General features: G+C 41.7%; 1 protein-coding gene across 5 annotated transcripts in view; it reads right to left on the bottom strand.

The window, feature by feature from the left end:
- The window catches only part of celf5a (cugbp, Elav-like family member 5a), a 188,284-nt gene that overhangs the window by 28,252 nt on the left and 139,841 nt on the right, over positions 1 to 20,191 (bottom strand). For 4 of the 5 annotated variants that reach the window (XM_085398403.1, XM_085398401.1, XM_085398399.1 and 1 more), the window contains exons 4-5: positions 4,049 to 4,177; positions 1,770 to 1,849 (exon numbers count right to left, since the gene is read on the bottom strand). In XM_085398403.1, the coding sequence (XP_085254529.1) occupies positions 1,770 to 1,849; positions 4,049 to 4,177 (209 nt within the window). The remainder of the gene's footprint in view (positions 1 to 1,769; positions 1,850 to 4,048; positions 4,178 to 20,191) is intronic. The other variant, XM_085398400.1, reaches the window with a different exon arrangement.

The following is a 20,191-nucleotide window of genomic DNA, read 5'->3' as shown; positions in this document are numbered from 1 at the left end:
ATGCATGTGCTCATGCAAATGTTTTACCCACAAAGTGCTTCTATTTGTAGATATTTATGCATGCGCACACATGCATTCGTGTACGTCTGTGTGCACACGCATAAAATCTAAGAAGCAAGTGTTCATGCTCTGGGGCGCTGGCGTTCATTTGCTGTAGTGTTAATATTCTGTGCGGTACACCTCAGCCACTGCTGCTATAGGTCTTTATTATTGTCATCTTTTTGACTGAAATATGAAGGAATGAGGGAATTGCTTGTTTGATTTGCCTGATAATAAATTCTCTGTCTCTTTGGCTGTCAGTGGCATTTATTTCTTTGTTTGATTTCTTCATTTTTAATCCACCTCAACATTTGGTAAATAAATGCTTTTTCATTCAGTTAACATGCTTGTACATGACTTCTTTTTGCAGTCGTGGCTCGACTGCAATCGAAACGATGTTAAATTAACACACAGGATGTGCGGCCCATGTTTTTTCCAGGATCTTTGCTACACTGACGGACACGCTGCTCTGAATAGAACTGTCCTGCTGAGGCATAATAGACCATCGGAGGTCCACTAATCTCAGCAAGGCAGGCGCACTGTGCCTGCTCCTCCAGCAGCCACAGGATATGAGATGCTGATCAGATTTCTATAATCAATTTACCAGAGCAGGAGGTATAAATCCTGTCCATTCACTCATTCTCTCTCTGCCCCCTCGCTCTCTGTCTCATTCTCCCTCTCTCTCCAAGTCTCCCCCCCTCATCCTTTCAGCACCCTGCTTATAGTTGGATGAATAATTCAGCAGCCAATGTGGTGAAAGGTGGAGTAAACAAGTCTATTGCCTAATATCCCGAGAGGCTGCCAAAGAGAGACGAGCGAGGGCAGAGAGGTAGCAGAGATAGGGGAATGGAGCAACACAGAAGGAGGGTATCTATGGAAAATGGACATCCAGAGTCTTTCCTCATGACCTGCAGTCATTTGCACTTAGATTGACTCAGAGGTTGTGCCAAAATGGCACAGCTGGCTTCAAGTGGTTCTCTCTGCTCCTCTCTCTCGAGCCACACATTGGCAACCATTAATAATGAAATCATACAGTGAAACACAACACCTGTGAGATAGGGTGGGAGGGAGTTCAGTGCCCCAGCCTTTCTGAGACGAGAGCTGCCGAAACAAAAACGAGGATGAAAGCAAAGTATACTTCAGGCTACTGTATATAACAAGTCATGACTCTCTGTCCGCTCGCCGAATGTCATGGAGAATAACTCTATTCAGGTTTGAAGTGCAGAGTAAGTAGCTTTTATTTTGACACAATCAGGTATACAGGGACCCTGCTTAAACACGAGACACATACAAATGAGCAGTACAGCTTTTTGTGCTCGCAGTAAAGCTAGTGCGGAGAGAATTCAGAGGACACAGTGTGCTTACATAAGGAGCTAATGTAATCTCACACTGGGGTTCTATCCACTGATTATGCAAACAGAACTACTGATTGATGACTCATCCAAAATTCAATTATCACTCTAAACAGTTTTATCTGGAAATCAGATTAGGATTTTTTTCAAGTACCGTGTTAATTACAAAGACAGCAGAATATTTGTTTTTGGATCTTTTTTAAAAATCTGCCATATTTATAAAGATGGATTCAGTTGATTCAAACGTCGAAGCTGAGAATTTAAAGCTCCATAGCAAGACACGTGGACTGCAGCTATTGAAGTGTTGTGGATGTTACAGATGCTTTGTGGCCTGAGTGGGTTTCTGTGCTTTTATATGAGGGAGACAGCTGTACTCACTGGCATAGTCTGGCTGCCGTGGAGCGCGCTGATTGCAGACTGAGCCTCGGTGTGTGTGGAGAACTTAACGAAGGCGCAACCTGGAAGAAAGAGCAGATGCACACCGCACACAGGTAAACACACACAAACATACAAAGAAGTACATTTACACATGTATATATTAATATAGAGAGAAATATATTGTATATCCTGTACAGTGTTCACTCAAGTGAGCCTTTAACAGTGTACAATATATTAATAAATTAATAATAATAATAGTTGAATTATATTTGACACCACAGAAATCGCTGTGCAGTGAGAGCCTCTCATTGCACAGCAGGCTGCCCAACTCCAGGCATTAGGCAGGCAGACAAGCAGGCAGAAGCTGCAGGCAAGAGATTGCACTGATGAAGCAGAAAAGCATGCTATTTAGCACCACATGCCTGTCTGTGCATATTAAACATGAGCTAAACTGGCTAAACTTAACTAGCAAACCATCTAGGTTCTCAGAACAATTAATTGTTTCTACGACAAGATGTTCTGATCACTTCTTCTGATTTGAACAAGGCCCGAAACAATCAAACCTCTTTGCTGTACTGTCCTTAAAGAACTATGATTTTCTCTCTTTAGGGTCTGGCTATGATACCTTTTTCTTTCAAAATCAACCAAGCAAGTACCCTTAGTAGAAATGATTGAAGGGGCAGAAACTAAAAGATGCATCACCATCTAATTCAAGACAAAAGAAAATGCATTCTCTGTGAAACTTGCAGTAACTGTCCAGCCGACTGCTCATGCAGGTCTCTGAGCTCAGTTTATTAAAATGTGAGAAAGCTAGAGCGAATAAAGATGCCCAGCGACTGACACAGAAACACATGTGGACTAAATCTGGGTCTGTTGTCTGAGCTAGCAGGACTATCCACTGAGCCACCGTGTCCTTTTATAATTACACCCCATTTCACCTAATTTCATTTTTTCATGTTAAGTTTCCTTTTTTAAAATTATTTAATCTGTCATACTGTCAGTCTCCTTATCATCTTCTCTGCTTGACCCAGTCACCCTGCCATTCTTCCTCTGTTAATGGGCTTACGCCTATGGACACCAGCCTATCACGATGCCCATTCAGCTGTCAAAGCACTGCCCCCCCTATTGAGATATGAATAGATCGGGGCTAGAGCTCGCTATGACCTGGACAAGGATTTTGCCACAGTAGTACAAACCATACATCAGTATAATTATGCATTTAACACTTCCTGCACCTTTTTAAATAAACTAAAAAAACTGAACGTGTGAAGCGGTGAGGAAGCATAAAATATTCTCTACATGTCATTTTGTATCACAGGACTTTGAGATGCAACATGGTGATGAATTTTTTTTCACTTGTTTAGATGTTTTTTATTTGATATGATATAATTATACTACTAGTACTGCTACTGCTACTACTACTACTAATAATTATTACTATAAAAAGACTTTCAAATGATACTCTCAGCCATTACCAGAAAAAAAGAATTGTGATGATGTAATAGAGGATAATGACTTGAGTGTTGACAGTTAACTTAGACGGAGCATAAATACTGCACAGCCACAAAGAAGAATGCAACTCGTTCCCATCCCCACAGTGGGGACACTTGAATCGTTTTGACATCAGTCTTTCTTTTCTCCTCCTCCAGCGTACTGCAGAGTCAGAATGTTCTTCAAACCCTTTTAGATATAATTCCATAACGATTTCCATAAGCACCGGCTGGGGAATAGGCTTTAGAGACATGAAAAACCACTGGTCTCTTTGCTCTTTGTTGCATGGCTATCTCAGAAAGGGCTTCGGGATATCAACACTTCAGTACCTGCGTAAAGTCCAGCGGTACATTCAAAACAATAGACATCAGCAGGATAATGACTGGGATTTTGTTATGCAGGAAATTCAGGTAAATACTGAAAAAGTGTTTGCAAAGCCAACAGGGTAATTTTTAAATCATTGCTGAATTAGGTGGGATCACAGCAAGATATCACATGTGGTGAGAGAGCTGGGTTTTCCAGGACTAGTAGCAAGACTAAAAGCAAAAACATTGTCCTAATTAGAGTAACGATAAATTTAAATATGGCATCTTTTAGAAACTATTAGACTTTGACAATCCCGTGTCCCAAACAACATAACGTTAAATTTTTGACATCAATTAACCATTCGGGCTACTTGACCTATATCTGATGGATGTGCTGCACAGATTTGAGACACACACTCGGATGCACTGTCACTTCTTTGTCAGTGACCTAAATAATGCTGTCAGCTGTATCACGGCTCTTACCTTTGCTGTTTCCGTCAGGACCTCTTAGGACCGTGCACTCTTCGATGACTCCGTAAGGCTCGAAGAGGCGGTAGACATCCTCCTCAGTCTGTTGTTTGTTCAGCATCCCAACAAACAACTTCCTGTCTTCTGGAACAAAAACAAGAGTCAAAAGATTACATTACAACTTTGACCTCAATTATGAAACCAATTTAAGAGCATACAATAGTGAATTGTACAGTAGAGTCACCGTTGGTGGAACAGAGACAGCAATTTAAAAAGGAAGTCTCATTTTCCGTAGGAACAAAGACACTTTCGCGGAGCCTCGGTACAGTAAAGTAACTGTCTAGTTTATTTAGTGCAGGTTGGCCTCGAGTCACATTGTATTATCTCTTTTCCCAGACTGATCATTTTAAATCTCCACTATAAGTGGGTTTAGTCCCATGTGGGCACATATACTATAGCAGCAGGGGGTAAGTGAGTGGTCAGGGGCTGGAAAGAAGAAAGGAGGGAAATGGTAGACTAATGAAGAGGTTTCTCACATGCTCACACACGCAGCCACAGAGACCCAAGACAATGAGAGAGTCTTTGGTCCTTTTAAAAGCAGGAAGGGGCTCCAGGCAGCTCTAACCTCCTACACACCACACTGTACTGGCTGAAAGCTCCAGTTCTCTCCCTCTTTCTTTTACTCACTCTTTCTCCTTCCCCTTTATTCATCTATCTCTTTCCTGCGTTCTTATTCTCTCGCTGATTCTACATTTTTCCCCTCATTCTTTTTCAACTGCCCGCCTCCCTCCCTTCCTCCCTTTATCTCTCTCTTACTCTACTAATTGCTGCTGATCCAGTGTTTTTTGTGCAGCCAGGGAAATATTTCAGTGTGCTCTTCAGTGAACAATGGCGTGTCTCTCCAGTGAGCAACGAAGGCTGGGAGACACGCCATGAATAACGCTGACTTTTCAACAGATAGCCCGTACGCCACCGAGTCCTGTTAAATGCTTTGGGATCTGATCTTTACCTTGACCTGACACGCTGTGTTTACTGATGTACTCTGGCCTTCCATGATTAATGCCACAGTGCAGCATGTCTCAGTTGGCAGCAGAAGCTCTAAAAATCTTCCTTTTATACAGATTGTTTCTCCAACACTGACCTGTGCCATCACAGGAGACTGAGCGAGAGGCAGGACAGCAGCAAAAAAAAAATCGCCGCCAGGGATATTGCCCGGTGTCGGGGTGACCTGCGACGGCTATCGATTGTGTCGTGCCGTTGCTGCTCTCTGACCCTGAGCCAAGCTGATACCCACATTCCTGCAGCGAGCACGGCAGAGAGTGTGTATGGACATGGCGCCCAGCTTCGGTTTCAGCGCTCAGCAACCCCAATGATGCACCTTTAAAATAATCACCCGTGTCAGAGCGTTGTCTAGGGAGGGGCATCCCTGGTGCCGGCTCCTTATTGCAAGTGGCAGGATCAGAGGCTATGTATCAAAATGGAAGTGATGCAATGTGACATCTGTCAGGGTGGATTGGAGAGCATTTATCTGCAAAAAAAGAAAAGCCCTGAACTGGAAAATGAAAGGCCAAGATGGTCCTTCCTTTTGCTGGAGGGAGAATATAAATTCTGAGGTTGGATCAGCAAGATGAGTCAAGAGTGGGGGATGGGGCTGGACTGCACATATTTCCCTGAATGCCGTCAGACCAAATCTTACATACGGTCCTGTGACAGAGAGGAGGCCATCTGAGCTCCTACTGTACCTACTTGGGCTCTAGGTAGTAGCTTATGCGGGTCTGAAAAGTACCAGTGCAGAACCTTTAACAGTTCTGTGCCTTTCATTCTTTATTGTATCACAATATCAGTTCACAGTGAATTACACAAAAGCCTCACAGTGTTATTGTCTTTTAAAATTGTGTTTATTCTAATTTATTTTTGCATTATGTGTGACAGAGGTATGGAGACATGTGGAGATGGTGACTGCAGAGTATCTGCTTCTTTTGTATTTAGCAGAAGTTCCTAATCTGCAGCTGCGAGAGAGAAAGAGATGGAGTACATGTTGTGGAACATAAAATGTGCTTTGAAAACAAGCTAACAATGCATGAAAACAGATCATCTAGTAGATCTGTTCCACTGTCTAGGATTCTGCTCTGGCTGCTCTCAACTAAAACGCTCCCTTGGGAATTCAGGTCTTGTGTTCATTGCCAATAGAAACATTATCTCATTTATCTACAACGCTGCAGCACAGGCGGCGTGCAAACAGACACAAACAGAGTGAAAACACCTACAGTCATTTACAGATATCTGACAGGGGAGGAAAAAAAACGAACAAATGAGGGACAAAGGGAGGGAGAAAAAAATTAGACGCAGAAACAAGGATACCCTTGCATCCCCTGATACAACGGATTAGAGATAACAGCTCTCCCCCCATGACCACACGCACAGTATACACATGAGTGCATGCCCCACTGTTAACTATCTTGTAACTACAGAGTATTGACATTTTCTCGGTAATCACCTTAACCCGCCTGAGTGCTGCCAACTGCTATTGCTGCTAACTTCCATCCGCTAACTGCAGCTACAAAACTCTCACAGCACCCAAGGCTGCTGCTAATTGCAAAGCCGCTGCTAGCTGCAAGTGTAGTTAATACTAATCTCTTGTTTAATCACTGCTGTGTTACAAGCTGCAGCACATATTACAAATAATCTGCATTTTCACTGCAGTGCAAAGCTATATACATATGTCTGTTTGTGTGAATGATACTGATTTAAACAGAGGGGGGAAAGGTTGTCTTTTCCTTTGGTTTCGTCAATACCTTGTTTCATTACATTTCTGAATCTGGATCTTTTAAAGAATCTGGACACAGTGATATAAATTGGCAGAGCCTCTGTTACTTCTTCCCTTTACTGTTTGTTTTTTTTGTATGCTCTTCTTTCATAAATCCCGAACTAATACGATGAAATACTCAATTTTTCCCTTTCTCCATTTCTTCTAGAGAGTATCTTTCTTTCATATTTAGTGTAAAAAAAGCTTGTGACAGAAACAGCGATCTACCAATTCATGGCTAAAGATGAGATTCAGAAGAGTGCCATGCTTATGCATGCTTTTATAAGTCTAATAAAAGGAATGTGTATTTATGCTTCTGCCTTTGTGCATACATAAAATAGTAGCCGTTTTTGCGCAGACCTTTATGCATCTGGTCCAGTACTTCCTGGACCATGTTCAGTTGATTTCAGTTGTCACAGTAATTCAGGAGCACCTCTCTGTGTATCCTTTATCAGAAAGAAACTAAATTCAATTTGTGATTCACTGACAGCTTTTAATAGCTTTCTCAGGTAATGCTACTTGTAAGTGGACTGTATCTGACTGAGTACTGTTTTAACTGAATATTAGGTCACATACACCCGTAAAACAATGCAAAAGGCTAAAATTGCTAGCAACTAGCATTCCTCTTTCACTACCTTTAAAAACACATGCCTTAGCAATAGCTGTTCGAGGCTAGCAAATTGCTCCAACTGTGCAGTTTAACACAGAAAAACTGAGGAAAATAGTTGAATTGTGGTCTCCTTACATCATGATGCAACCTAGTCACGTTGAATATCATATTAAATTAGAGAGACTCTGCGGGTTCTGTAGTTATTAAGAAGAAATATCATCACCTAATGAATTCAGGGGTCCAATAACCACCAGCAAGTTCGCTGTGAAAACTGTACTGCATGCTGGCATTAAGATGCATTTACAGCTCACTGTAGCAGAGTACTGTATTCAACTTCAGTGACACACCACTGATGTCCTGATATTCACCTCCCCATCATGTTTAATTTACTCTGAGTTACTAAACAGATGCTTGTTTGGAATAAATGCATTGGAAATTAAACTCCAGAATAATGAATTGGCAGTGTGCTGTCTCGTTATAAATATTGATTTCCTATAAGATTTATAGGTCCATTTGAAGCTGCTCTAATCAATATAAACTTTTCAGACTAAGCATGTTGGCCCTGCGTGAACTCTTAGAGTTAACAGCACTAAAGCAAATTAAATCAGTAATATTTCATATCTCAATTTTTCATGCTGTTGCCTAACCATTAAACTACGTGCATGACAAACAATAGCGCAGTAATCCCTTTCTCATGCGTGTGTTCTCAAGCTCAAAAGCACAATACTTTCTTCTCTTTGTTTCCACTGGAAGTTTAAAAAAAATCTCCTCTTCACAATAAACAAAAATACACCACATCTCCAGCACAGTCTAATATACTGTAGACTTATTGCGCTGCGTTTGATGATTACGCTACATTACTATGCAAGAATTTGACAGTGGATTGAGACTTTGTGAATAGCAATGGGGCAGAATGGGAGTTTTTGGAGCAACAAGATGAAAAGAAAAAGAGAGAGAAGCCGGGGAAGAAGAGACGCAGAGAGAGGGAGAGAGTAAATGTGTGGGAGAGTGGGAGTGATGAGCCCATACTGTAAGTTGCTGTGCATACAGTCCTGTAGTCCTTGATAAGCCAGGATGGATGAAAGAGGCAAACCATTGGAGTGGGTAAATCATTGTCAGCGGTGGGTAGGATGAAGGAAGCAAAGGGACGTGAGACAGGAAGGGAATGGGATGGAAATGGGAGTGAAGGGAGGAGGGAAAACATACCAACAGCTTTAGGCGCTCCCTTGTTTTCAAATTTCCCTTTTCTAACTGTCTCTTTCTCAATTATTTGCAGCGGAAAGGCAGTATTATGGAAGGAGTGAGAGATATTGTGACAGAGGGAGAGCGTGCGCTATAGAGAAAAAGTACTTGTCGTAAGGATGGGGAGGTTGCTATGACAACTACTTATACAGCGGGCTGTCAGTCATGTTTCATTGGAGTTTGGAGAGGAGGAGATGAATGAAAGGAGCAGAGGAGTTGGGGAAGGAGGGGTTGGAAAAGGGTCATTTCTCCATCTGTCTGCTGAGCCCGAGTGTAAATTTGACTGTCAGGCTTGCAGATAAGGACAAATTATGAACAATATTAGCAGGCTGATAAAAGGGAACAATAATGAATGGATAAATATATTAAAACCAAATGAGATAGCATCCAGGCAGAAACAGGGGCCCTGAGAAGCCATCCAGGTTTTCTCATTTGAAGGGGAAGATAAGAGCCAGGGAGAGGCTATGAAGGGGAAGGATCTACCATATTAGAGTTAGCTACTGTAGCATACTTCCTTGTCAGAAGAAAGAAAGAACCAAAAATCACCCTGTAGCAGGAATACCAAACACTCTCCCTCCTTCACAAGCCTATTATACTTCTCCAGTGAGCAGGATGCCACACAATAACAGTGTCAGCATGTGTTCAAGCATAAAAAACACAGACTGAATGGAATGAAATTAATTAACCCTAAGAGATCACAGTTCTTAGCCAGTGGAATTGAATCCAATTTATTACATATAGGGCTCTAACTAGGGTTGTGTTTGCATTAATGAGATGCGTGCATGGATGTGTGCAAGTACAGCACGTGTGCACTCTTGTGTATAGGTGTGCTGAGGGCATCCCTCCTACCCTGGGTATAGCAAGGACCACGGATAAGAATGGAGACCAATAAGGCAGAGAGCCTGAGGTTTGGCTCGGCCTCGAGATGAGAAAACCCTGCCAAATTAACGTCTGAATAATGAGTCTTTTATGTGCTGCATTAATGCCACAGAGAGGATGGACACATTTTGTCATAATGTTGGAGCCACATCACACACAACCCAGTTAGCAGGTTCCACCAGCACACCTTTAACTAAGGAAGAAATATGGGTTGATGGAATAGTTTGTTTACCAATTTCTAAACTAAATTAGCACTCCTGTGTGTGTGTGCAGCTGTCTTTTGAAGTTTGCATGCTAACCCACTGAGTTGACAGCACAAACCGTAAGGCCTACCATGCGCCCGCCCTAATGAGGTAGCTTATTAGCGCTGTTTCCCTTACGACTTCAGATGTTGCTTGGAAACAGCACAGCAAAGAAAACAATAGTGTAGATCCAACCAAAAAGCCATCAAACCTGGAGCTCGCTGATGTGCAAATTCAACACATTGTTGAACCTCATATGACTGAATGAAGAATGAAAACTAGATTTACTGACTGAATTTAATTGTTTATGAATGCTAAACACACTGTATTTTATTTTGATGCTCTACAGTCTACAGCACCGTCAACCATACATTAGGTCTACAATTCATTTTTGACACGTTAGCTTTAACAGGCGCTACAGACCTGCTTCTCTAACTCTTGCAGCGCCTGTGGTGACAATGGCTTGACTTCATGTCATAGTGTCATCATGTTGGTGTCGCGGCTTGTCATCGGCAGCCGCAGCCCGTAAAACCCATCAGTAAAAATGCCATACAGCGGTGCACACAAGGCCTTGATAGTAATTCTTCAGAAACAGTGCATCCCTCAGTAAGCACCCCTCTGGGACAGATTCCGCTTCACCGCTTTAACATACATATAGGTATACGCTGCAAACATGCGGGAAGCAACACACAAAGTATGCAATTATCTAAACACACAGACACACGCACGCACAGAACAGCAACTACATCAACAGGCACACTAAAAGAAACATTTACTATGCATGGTCCATGTATCGTATACACCGAGAGCCAAAAACACTGTACAAACAAACATGATCGCAATGAGTAGGAGGCTGCGGTTGGTAAGTGTTGCATCACAAGCCCTATAGCGTTTTAATCGGGCCAAAGAGCTTAAGATCAAACGGTAACGTGTTACCAAACAGCAGCCTCATAAGAAAAGACAGCTTCTATATGCCACAAACATGTCCCCCACACACCAACCGAGTCTTCTCCATTTCTGAGGGGATTTGGAAACTAGTGATCATGAATTCTTTCTGGGCGCTGGCAGAAATAATGATGGATAGCATATATGACACCTAAAAGACTCACCTGTGCATCTACACACGCTCACACATGTTTGTATATAAATGCGCATATAAACACATAAAATGCACATACAGCAAAGATTGTACGCATTAATGCGATCTAATGGCTGCTTTGTTCGGTGCTGCTGGCTGGGGGATCCCAGCAGCATCTTGGCCCCCACTGGAAGCCTTGAACATATAATTACAGGCCCCTGAATTGGTTCTCCCTCCTCTAAACGTTCCATCTAAGACCTCTGAGGTGTGTAAGTGTGAATCTTGGCGTGCACGGTTGTTTTGTGCGCTCTTGCTTTCGGTACAGTTACAGTCAGCTCATCGCCCAGTTGACAGCTTACACTCCCACCTCAGAGGAGAGCAGCTGAAAGGAGAAGAATAGAAGCAGAAATTGCTTAAAATATTTTATCGCCGCCATATACGTCTCAGCAAATTTACACTCAATATGATAACAAATGTGAAATATTACTCACAGCTTTGTGTCGACTTCAGTGCATTAAGGCGCTGGTCATAAATCCTGAAACTGCTGTGCAACTTGCCTACGTAGTTACTGTATATAAACATTTACAATATGGCTCTGCTATTTATATTCTCTCCCTTCATAATGCCATCTGAAGGGCATTTTGGCATCCGTTATATTATGGATTTTTTTCTCCCACATTTTCCTCTATCCCATTTATTGCCATTCTTCTTTCCCATCCAGATTGTATTTCTATACAGTAGAAGGCCTTTTACCTTTGGCAGTATTCAACACAGCGCTAGCCTGTTTCTTAATTATTTTCTCATCGCTCCACTGACACTGATTCATGAGGGTAACGGTGGACACACCCCCATGGCCAGCCCCCTCGCCCAGCCTCCTCCCCACCACCCCTTCACATAGTTTTTCTCTCTTTCCTACCTCTTCCTTACAGTAGAGTTGTTCTCAGCTTACAGATTCAATCATCTCCCGGACGTTATTTTTCTTTCTCTCTGGTCCCATTTTTGGCCCCTTCTGCCTCAGCATCTCCATGTCTTTTCCTTCTCTCACATTACCCTGTGATTATCTTGGCTGGCTAATGAGTTACCTTCATGGCAACTCATTAGCCAGCCAAGATAATGCTTATTTTCAATTAATTCACTTTGTCTTATATGGAGAGGAAATAATGGACTTCATAAAGAGATGACTAAGGACTTCACCATACATTGAATCAAACCAAGCTCCACAATCCCCCCTACGATGTGTCATATCAGTATCCTCTGACTTCTTGACCTCTCACCCCAAACAGCCTGGTTCTGCCGGAGGGTTTGTTCCTGTTAAAAGGGAGTTTTTCCTTCCCACTGTCGCCAAAGTGCTTGCTCATAAGGGTTATATGAATGTAGGGTTTTTTTCTGTATGTTTTACTGAAGGGTCTATCATTAGGAAAACCATCATTAGAAAAAGGACAATAGGAATTTTCGCGGTAACGCAAAGCCGAACTAATATCTTAGAGAGCAACACAGTAAAGCAAGTAAAAGTGAATAGAAATGATGGGAAAATGGGCGCATGAGTTTGCCAGAGAGAGAGAAATGAACCAAAGGAAGCTTAGGAGGAGAGAGCGAGGGGCCATGCCTAACTCCAGCTCAAGAGAGAGTGAGGACGTACCAGAATATGGGCTATCTCTCTGAAGCTTTGTCTGCAAGAGCAACTGAGCTGGCAGATGACTCTGCTGCACATGGACAAAAGAGGCTTACAGGCCACCCTGCATGTCAGCTTTCCCCAGCCAGAAGTGTGAGAGCTGTAGGGGAATATAAGGTGCACTCATGCACTCACCTGACTAGACCTACAGAGACCTCGGTGAAAGTGGATTCAGATTTTCTCTATGACTATACAGAATGACATCAGCCAGAAACTTTGGTTTCCATAAATTGTAGTCTGGGGCAGAGCGTTTCTTTACTCGAAAAAAAAAAACTGCAGTGTTAACAGTTATAATATGGGGGGGAAATGATGTATGAGGCGAGGGTGCAAATACATAAGTAAATGCATAAGCTCTAAAGCACGTTACTGGCATATTTTTTATACTTTACTGTTTCCATATTATTAGCTGGAGCAGATTTTTCAGGAGGCAAGATGCTAAACTTGGAGGTGCTTTTTTGGGAACCTTTTCCCTACTTTTTCTCGTGTGTTTTTTGTATGCACAGCCTCTGTACTGCTGATATGACTGCAGGGGGAGGACCTAACACTGTCAGTCACATTGACAGCTAAGCTGCCTTATCTGCTCTCTGCTGGTGCACTTTTAATTGGCTAGAAGGTCAATCTGCACCTTTTAGAGGATGTAATTGCACCAAAAGCATTTCATAATCCAGGACAGCCGTACTGTTTTTTGGGCCTAAGGCGAGCATGTGCACGAGGCTTTCATATTCTTGTGATTTTTTTTTATTTTTTAATCCCTACTTGTAAGAATAATCATTTTGGGGAGTTCTGCACCACTGTACTAATGAACTCCTGCAAAGGTTTTTATAGCAGAGCATTTATAGCAGAGAAATGTGTGTGATGACTGAAGGTATCTGCACGATTATTACTGTAGATACAGCACGAAGCTTACGTTGGAGGCTCCTGACACAAAAATTTGACGTCAGCTGCTTGCTGTTGAAAAAAAAGAAAAAGAAAAAGCTGTGCTAGTTTGTGTTTTATCAACACGACAAAAATTGTTACAGGTTTGTAAGGAGCAGAACTATAAGAAAGGAAAGATGCATCGCCATCTTCATCAAAGCTAATGCTAGTGGATGAAGCAACATCATACACCAGCCGAGCAGGTAGTTCTTTGCAGCATATTTGTAAGAATATTTCACCGGAGAGAAAAATAATATGCATTTGACAATATAATAATGTACTTGTTTTTCTCTTTCACTTGTATTTTCTCTGCCATCCCGGATAAAGGCATTTCAATTTTCTCAAAAAAAAAGCAGCCGTATATGCTAAAAACACACTATTGTTGCAGGTGAGAGGCTGAGTGACATTACAAATCTTAGAACGTTGAGGCATGTTCCTTTTTTGGGGGGGCTGGTATGGAGGATGGGTCGATTGATATCAGAACTGAGAAAGATGAGTGTGGATATGCACATGTTTGAAAGCACACACTGAGACTTGTGCATGTGTGTAAATTTGTGTTTCTTCAGCTTGCACACTCATTGGAATGGGCAGCTCTCTTTGTCTACCTCCCTAATTTCCCTGACAGCCCATTTGTTTTCATTTCGAGGATATTTTGCTTCATATATAATGAAATAAACATCTATATGTTGCGCAAATCATCAAGAGGAAAGCTGGCATTCCTCATCCGATGTCAGATACATGTTGGCATTGCTATTATACTTCATCCATCAGTTTTATTGGATTTGTTTATTGTCACAGCAAATCATCTAGTGTCCTGTATTAAAGGAAATTGCAAAGCCTACACCCTGTCTAAGAAACCAGTGAACTGTAAGACTACCATACTTTCCGATTTAGCGTGCAGAATGTGTATCTTGGAATAGGATTTTTTTGAGGTAGTGAAAAAAATTTGAACCCGTCAAGCTAGCACGTTACAGCAATGGAAAAGGACTGTCTTTTCTTTTTCATCAGCTTAGACCAAACTATCAGGCAGATGGCCTTTTCCTCTACCCCTCTCTCTTCTTTGCTTCCTCTCTCTCTTACTGACAAACCTTACAGTAAGCATTTTAATTCCCCCTGACCTTTACTGATCTCACCCAGGCAGTTTTGTCCATTGCTTAGGGCCAAAACAAAATGAAATTTGAATTTCCGCTCAGAATAATTTAAGAAGATCCTTTCTATACAGGGAGTCTCAACTATTTTGTAGTTTGGGTGCTGCCAACTTACTAAATAGACTTTCCGTAAGAGCTCTCTCTCTCCCTCTATTTTTCTTTTGCCTGTGGGACTGGGGGATCACATATAGTGTGATTTGAGCGTGTGAGAATGGGAAAGACGGGGGAGACTGAGTGAGCACAACATCCCCAACCAAGTCCTCTGTTTCGCATGTATGTGTGCACAAGCACATAGCATACACACAAACACAGACGTGCTCCAACTCCAGCACACTGAGCACCAGAGGGCTTTGTGTGCAAGGCTGAGAAATGCCATGTCAGCACGTACCACATGGAAGTTTAGAGGGGAGGGAAAAGCTAAATAGTATAAAAAAAAAAGGGAGTGTGTGATGAAAAATGCATGGAGGGGAAAGGGGGACAGAGGCTCCCTGTACACAGCTGTCTACTAGGAAGCTCCTAAGGATCTTTACACTCTTTATCCAGTTGCCTCTACTGACAGTGCCCGCTTCCCTGACTGACCACACACCTCTAAAAGTGAAACTACATAAACTTATGCATCCTCAAACATGAAATATTTGTAGATATTGCAGCTGTAACACCAGTGGTTTACACTTAATTCTGCAAAACAGTGAAGAACCGCAGTTAGTAGCTGAAAAACTATTTTAACTTTATTTCCATCCATAAATGCAAATGCACAGAGCTTTATCCGTGTAGCACAAAATACTAAACCAAGGTGACTTTTTCTAAAAGCGTGCTCATGTGCAAAATTAGTTTGGAAGGAAAATAAAACATATATTAATTATATACAAACAACTGATTTAGAATGTAATAAGATGCCTTTCTCCTGCTAAAAAAGGTTGCTTCAAAGCACAGCACAGCATAAAATAGATGCTCAAATACTCCTCCAACCCACTTTCAGTTTAGTTGATTGCAAACCTTGTAAGCTGTCATGCCGCAGTCTGGTGCTGGTTATAATCAAAGAAGTACTGTTCGGCTCTATTCTTCTCTATTCTCCCAGACAACCTTCACAAGTCTCCTTAATCACACTGTAGAGGTGACGTAAGGATAGAGAAACACTGGTAATTAGACACCTGCAGAACAACTCAATTAATCTGAAATCAACCATCTTGTCCAACTGTGCTCACATAAGAAAAAGGTGATTTGTCAACATATGTATTTATGCTATGGATATTCATTTTCCACTACGGGTATTTTGGTTAACTATCTTTTCCCACGGTGTTCGTTTTTACTGCATAACTGCACGACAACGTTAATCTGCAAAAGACGCCCATGTTGACAAACCCAGTTATAGAGCTTTAGGGGGGAAAAGTTAAGTATCAACACAGAAACAGAATGTAAATCGGCAAAGCTCTTGTAAGACACACCTCAAATGAGCCTACTAGACCAAACCCTGCTCTTTCAAATTAATTCATCGTAGCTTGGGCATTTATGCACGCTAGTAATTGTGGTTCGTGCTTAAGGTAATGTCGCTGTGCACGTGTTATGTTCTGGGTGTTGTTATGACAGGTCATGCTTGTCAGACGGCACGCAGACATGTTGAGCTCGAATTTGATTTTAATCCTCTCAGTGCTTCATCAGCGCTTTATCAATCACACCACCTGTTCTGGGAGGATTGGGTGTTAGCGAGTCAAAAGAGACGAGGGACGTCTGCATTTCAAATATCAATCACCGCCCAGTTTATTGAAGGATTATCTGAAATTAGTTTAGTTAATTCATCATTTTAAAGGACAGTTGCTTTGCTCCTGATTAGTTATTGTACACACTTGTCAATTACAGATCCCTGGAGAGTCTGTGCTGTGAGGAAAAGAAAGAAAGGAGACAGTCTGGTAGAGGAGTCAGAGAAATAATTAGAGAATAAAATACAGAAGGAACAGACTCGGCCATCACCTCACTGAAATTAAAGATAAATATTTTTGTCTCCCTGCTAATACGTTGATATAGCTGCAGAGTAAATAAAAAAAATGAAGGCACTAAATATTTTTTCTGGTTTGTTTGTGGAGGTGGATGTTGTGTGGCGGATGCGGTTATAGATGTTGTGAATTAGAAGAATCAATGTGTGAGCCTTTGTACAAAGAGGCCAAGTGGAGACCATCGCATTGACCTCTCCGCAGGTTTCTATTCCCATAGTTACTGTTGCTACGATACTGGGCTCAGCTCACCACGATATAAATGGCTAAACAGAGAAACCCTGTCAAAACCCGGTCAGAGACAAACACTGATTGAGGACGTACAGTAACGTATTTAATGCAATTTCAAATGTACAGTTCATTTTTTCCCATTTATCATAAATGATATGACTAAATAACATAGCAAGCAGTTTTTAAAAAATGAATGTGAGGTCAATATTGAAGTGTGAAAAACACTATTTTAGGTTTATTTGACATTGAACAAGTATGCCAACTTCTTCAACCATATATCATGAACACAATAGGTTTTTAAACCAGCGTGTCTGTCCAGAAAACATGTTTTAAAAGCACAAATCATCGGAGAAGGACAAAGAGAAAAATATAAACAAGCTTAAAATGTCCGCGGACAACAAGGACACTGTTCTTTCCAAACTCTGTTTTAAAATGATTTCAACTACCACACCCAAAATAACAATAGCTCAAATCTATTCATGCATTGTTTGCACCTGAACAACACAGGGACGACTGATTTTGCTTTACAGTGGCTGTTTGTCCTGTTTCAGTAACCCACAATATTCATTTCTCCTTTTTCTCTCGTCGATGTTACCATCTCGATGTAAATAACGGTGGGCAAAATATATCTCATCTAATAGCAAAACATTTTGACGACCTGCCTAATGTTGTATTCGTCCTCCTCTTAGTGCCAAAACAGCTCTGACCTATCGAGGCATGGGTAACTCGACCTCTGAAGCTGTGCTGTGTTATCTGCACCAATATGTTAGCGACACATCCTTTAAATCCTGTAAGTTGTGAGGTTCCATGTATCGGACTTGTTTGTCCAGCACATCCCACAGATGCTCGACTGGATTGAGATCTGGGAAATTGGGAGGCCGAGTCAACACCTTATTTTTGTGCACCTCAAACCATGACTTTCTGTCTTGATGCTCATGTGCCCGTTGTTGCCGCTTTCGGCGGTGGATAGAGGTCAGTGTGACTGGCACCCTGACTGGTCTGCTGCTATGCAGCCCCATACACAACAAACTGTATTCTGACACCTTTCTGTCCGAATCAGCATTCAATTTTGGGGCAAAACGAGCTACAGTAACTCATCTAACATAACCATGAGGACAAAATGTTCATTTGCTCCCTAATATATCTCACCTGCTAACAGGTGCCACGGTCAGTATTTTTCACCTCACCTGTACATTTCTGCCAGCTCTGTAAGTACCTGTAAATATAGCTACAGGTATCACACATCATTAAAACAAGTCATTTTAATTGGCTGTTGAAAAATCCTGAGCCTCTTGCAGTCAGTAACAGGCACTACTTATACACCTCATAGATATCTCATACTAAACACCTGGGGCACGCTGGGGCTTCCAGACAGAATATTATATAATGATCACTTTTAATAACCAGCAGCTCTCTATAGGAAGTCCAATTTCTTCTTCTAGAGTGTTGATTCATTTTACATGGAGGTTTTTGCATTACTATTTCAATACGTTTTGCAATTCAGCGCCAAAGTGAGAAATGACGTTAAGTGTGTGTCCCCGTCAGTTCAATGCACATGTTTCATAGCGCATATCAAAGGAAGAAAGAAAATGGATCCTAAGGTAAGCTACATGGTTGGTTTCAGTGAGAGCTAGCGGGGAGCAGGGTTTCTATTGCAAACCAGCCCAGTTAGAAGTCAAAGCTCATGTGAAATTAACAGAACATTGAATATACTGTGTTATGTCAACCCTGTCTGCCTCTTTCTACCTGGACTCCTCCAAACCACTTTCACTCAATTCACTATTGCTCCGGTACCTCGCCCCTTTCCCGAAGGTAAAATATCCCAGGAAGCAATCCAACAAAATTTGACCCAATGTTCTCCTTGTAAAAGCAAAACTAACCCCATGTGCACAGAGGCAGGGCAGAGAAAAGGGGAGAGGGCTTTCATAAATGCAAACCAGTGTGCTCTAAAACCACAGGGGTGAATATAACCTTTTGCATCAGAGGACAGAGTTATTAGCAAAGCCAAAGTCAGAGCAGTCATTTAACTGTCTTCACAGTAACTGCTTCTCCCATTTGTTTCAGTGGTGAATCCTAAAAAAAAAAAAAAATACAAAGAAGGTAAGGAAAGTACAAATGCCAGAAAATGAAATAATGGAGTGTTTCTAAAATTTCCAATTCAATTTCCTCATGCTGACCTGCTGGTACAAGAGAAATCAATGCAGCTTGGAGTAAAGCGTTCTGAAGTGAGGGATGGCAATAGTCTCCTTTTTTCTCGTAAAAGCAAAGACCGTCTTTGTTTTGGAAGATCACTCGCTGAAAAAAATAAATCTCTCTAGAGTAAAATACTCGTACTTTGGCTGTCTGCAGGAGCAGGCGCTAACCTATGCGCTCTCTCCAGCTTTCAAGCGTGGCCATTACATCACAGCTTTTGAACTCCTACAATGTAATGTGCTCAGCGTTGTTTCAAATCGAAACAAGAAAAATTAGGCACACAGATGTACATATTTTGTCAGGATGAGGCAAAGAAAATACCATTAACCTCGAGTGTTTCATCAGAAGGCTTCAGCGGCAAAGGGAATTAGCACAAATGTCAATAAAAAAAACAAAAAACAGACAGCAATTTCCTAATACTTCTTGTTACACTCGTGTGAAAAGGGAGCAAAGTGAGAGATATTTACCTTTCCCTCCGCCTAAGGCAAAACCCATCCATCACCCGTGTCGTCAACACAACAATGTGGCCTGCAGGATTGTGCTGTGTACACCCTTTGCAGGCCTAAATTAAATCCTTGATCAGAGGTGTTACCTAGGATTAATTCAGGTGCCTCCTTTGAACACAGGAGGCTTAGACAAGAAATCCGGACCAGAATTACAGCCCTAACTTCACTCTATAGACATCAAAGACGCAGGGATAATAGAGGAACGAGAGGGAGACAAAAGTACTGTCTCCATGGCAGCCGGTGATGGAGACCTCGCCTACTGGGACTGGCTGAACATCACATCTGCTGACTTGAATGAGAGAACAGACCTTCAGAAACACTACTCTCTAGCTCGGAAGTAAGCTTTAAGGCGTGTCAGAAAAAGTAACGACTTTTTGCATTGGCACACAGACTGTATAAAAGAAAACGAATATATAGTTGAAATTTCAAGTCACTGTGGAAGTGCCTTAAACCAGAAATCACTCATCTAGCCAGCAGATGGTTGCTAAAGAAGTGCAGTTTTACAGAAGTCATTCAGAAGATCACCCTATCACCGAAGACGACTGTGGTTAGAATGCTAAAGCCGAGGGTTTAAAATGCAAATTCATGAACCAAAGGGTGACAGTGGTAGCATCCATCATTTATATACAGGCCATACAATGGCAATGC

Source organism: Rhamphochromis longiceps, linkage group LG23 (genome assembly GCF_057381845.1).
Source record: "Rhamphochromis longiceps isolate RC_006_pf linkage group LG23, R_longiceps_female_GT1.1, whole genome shotgun sequence".
Lineage (NCBI taxonomy): Eukaryota > Metazoa > Chordata > Actinopteri > Cichliformes > Cichlidae > Rhamphochromis > Rhamphochromis longiceps.
This window is presented reverse-complemented; position numbering and strand designations above follow the sequence as displayed.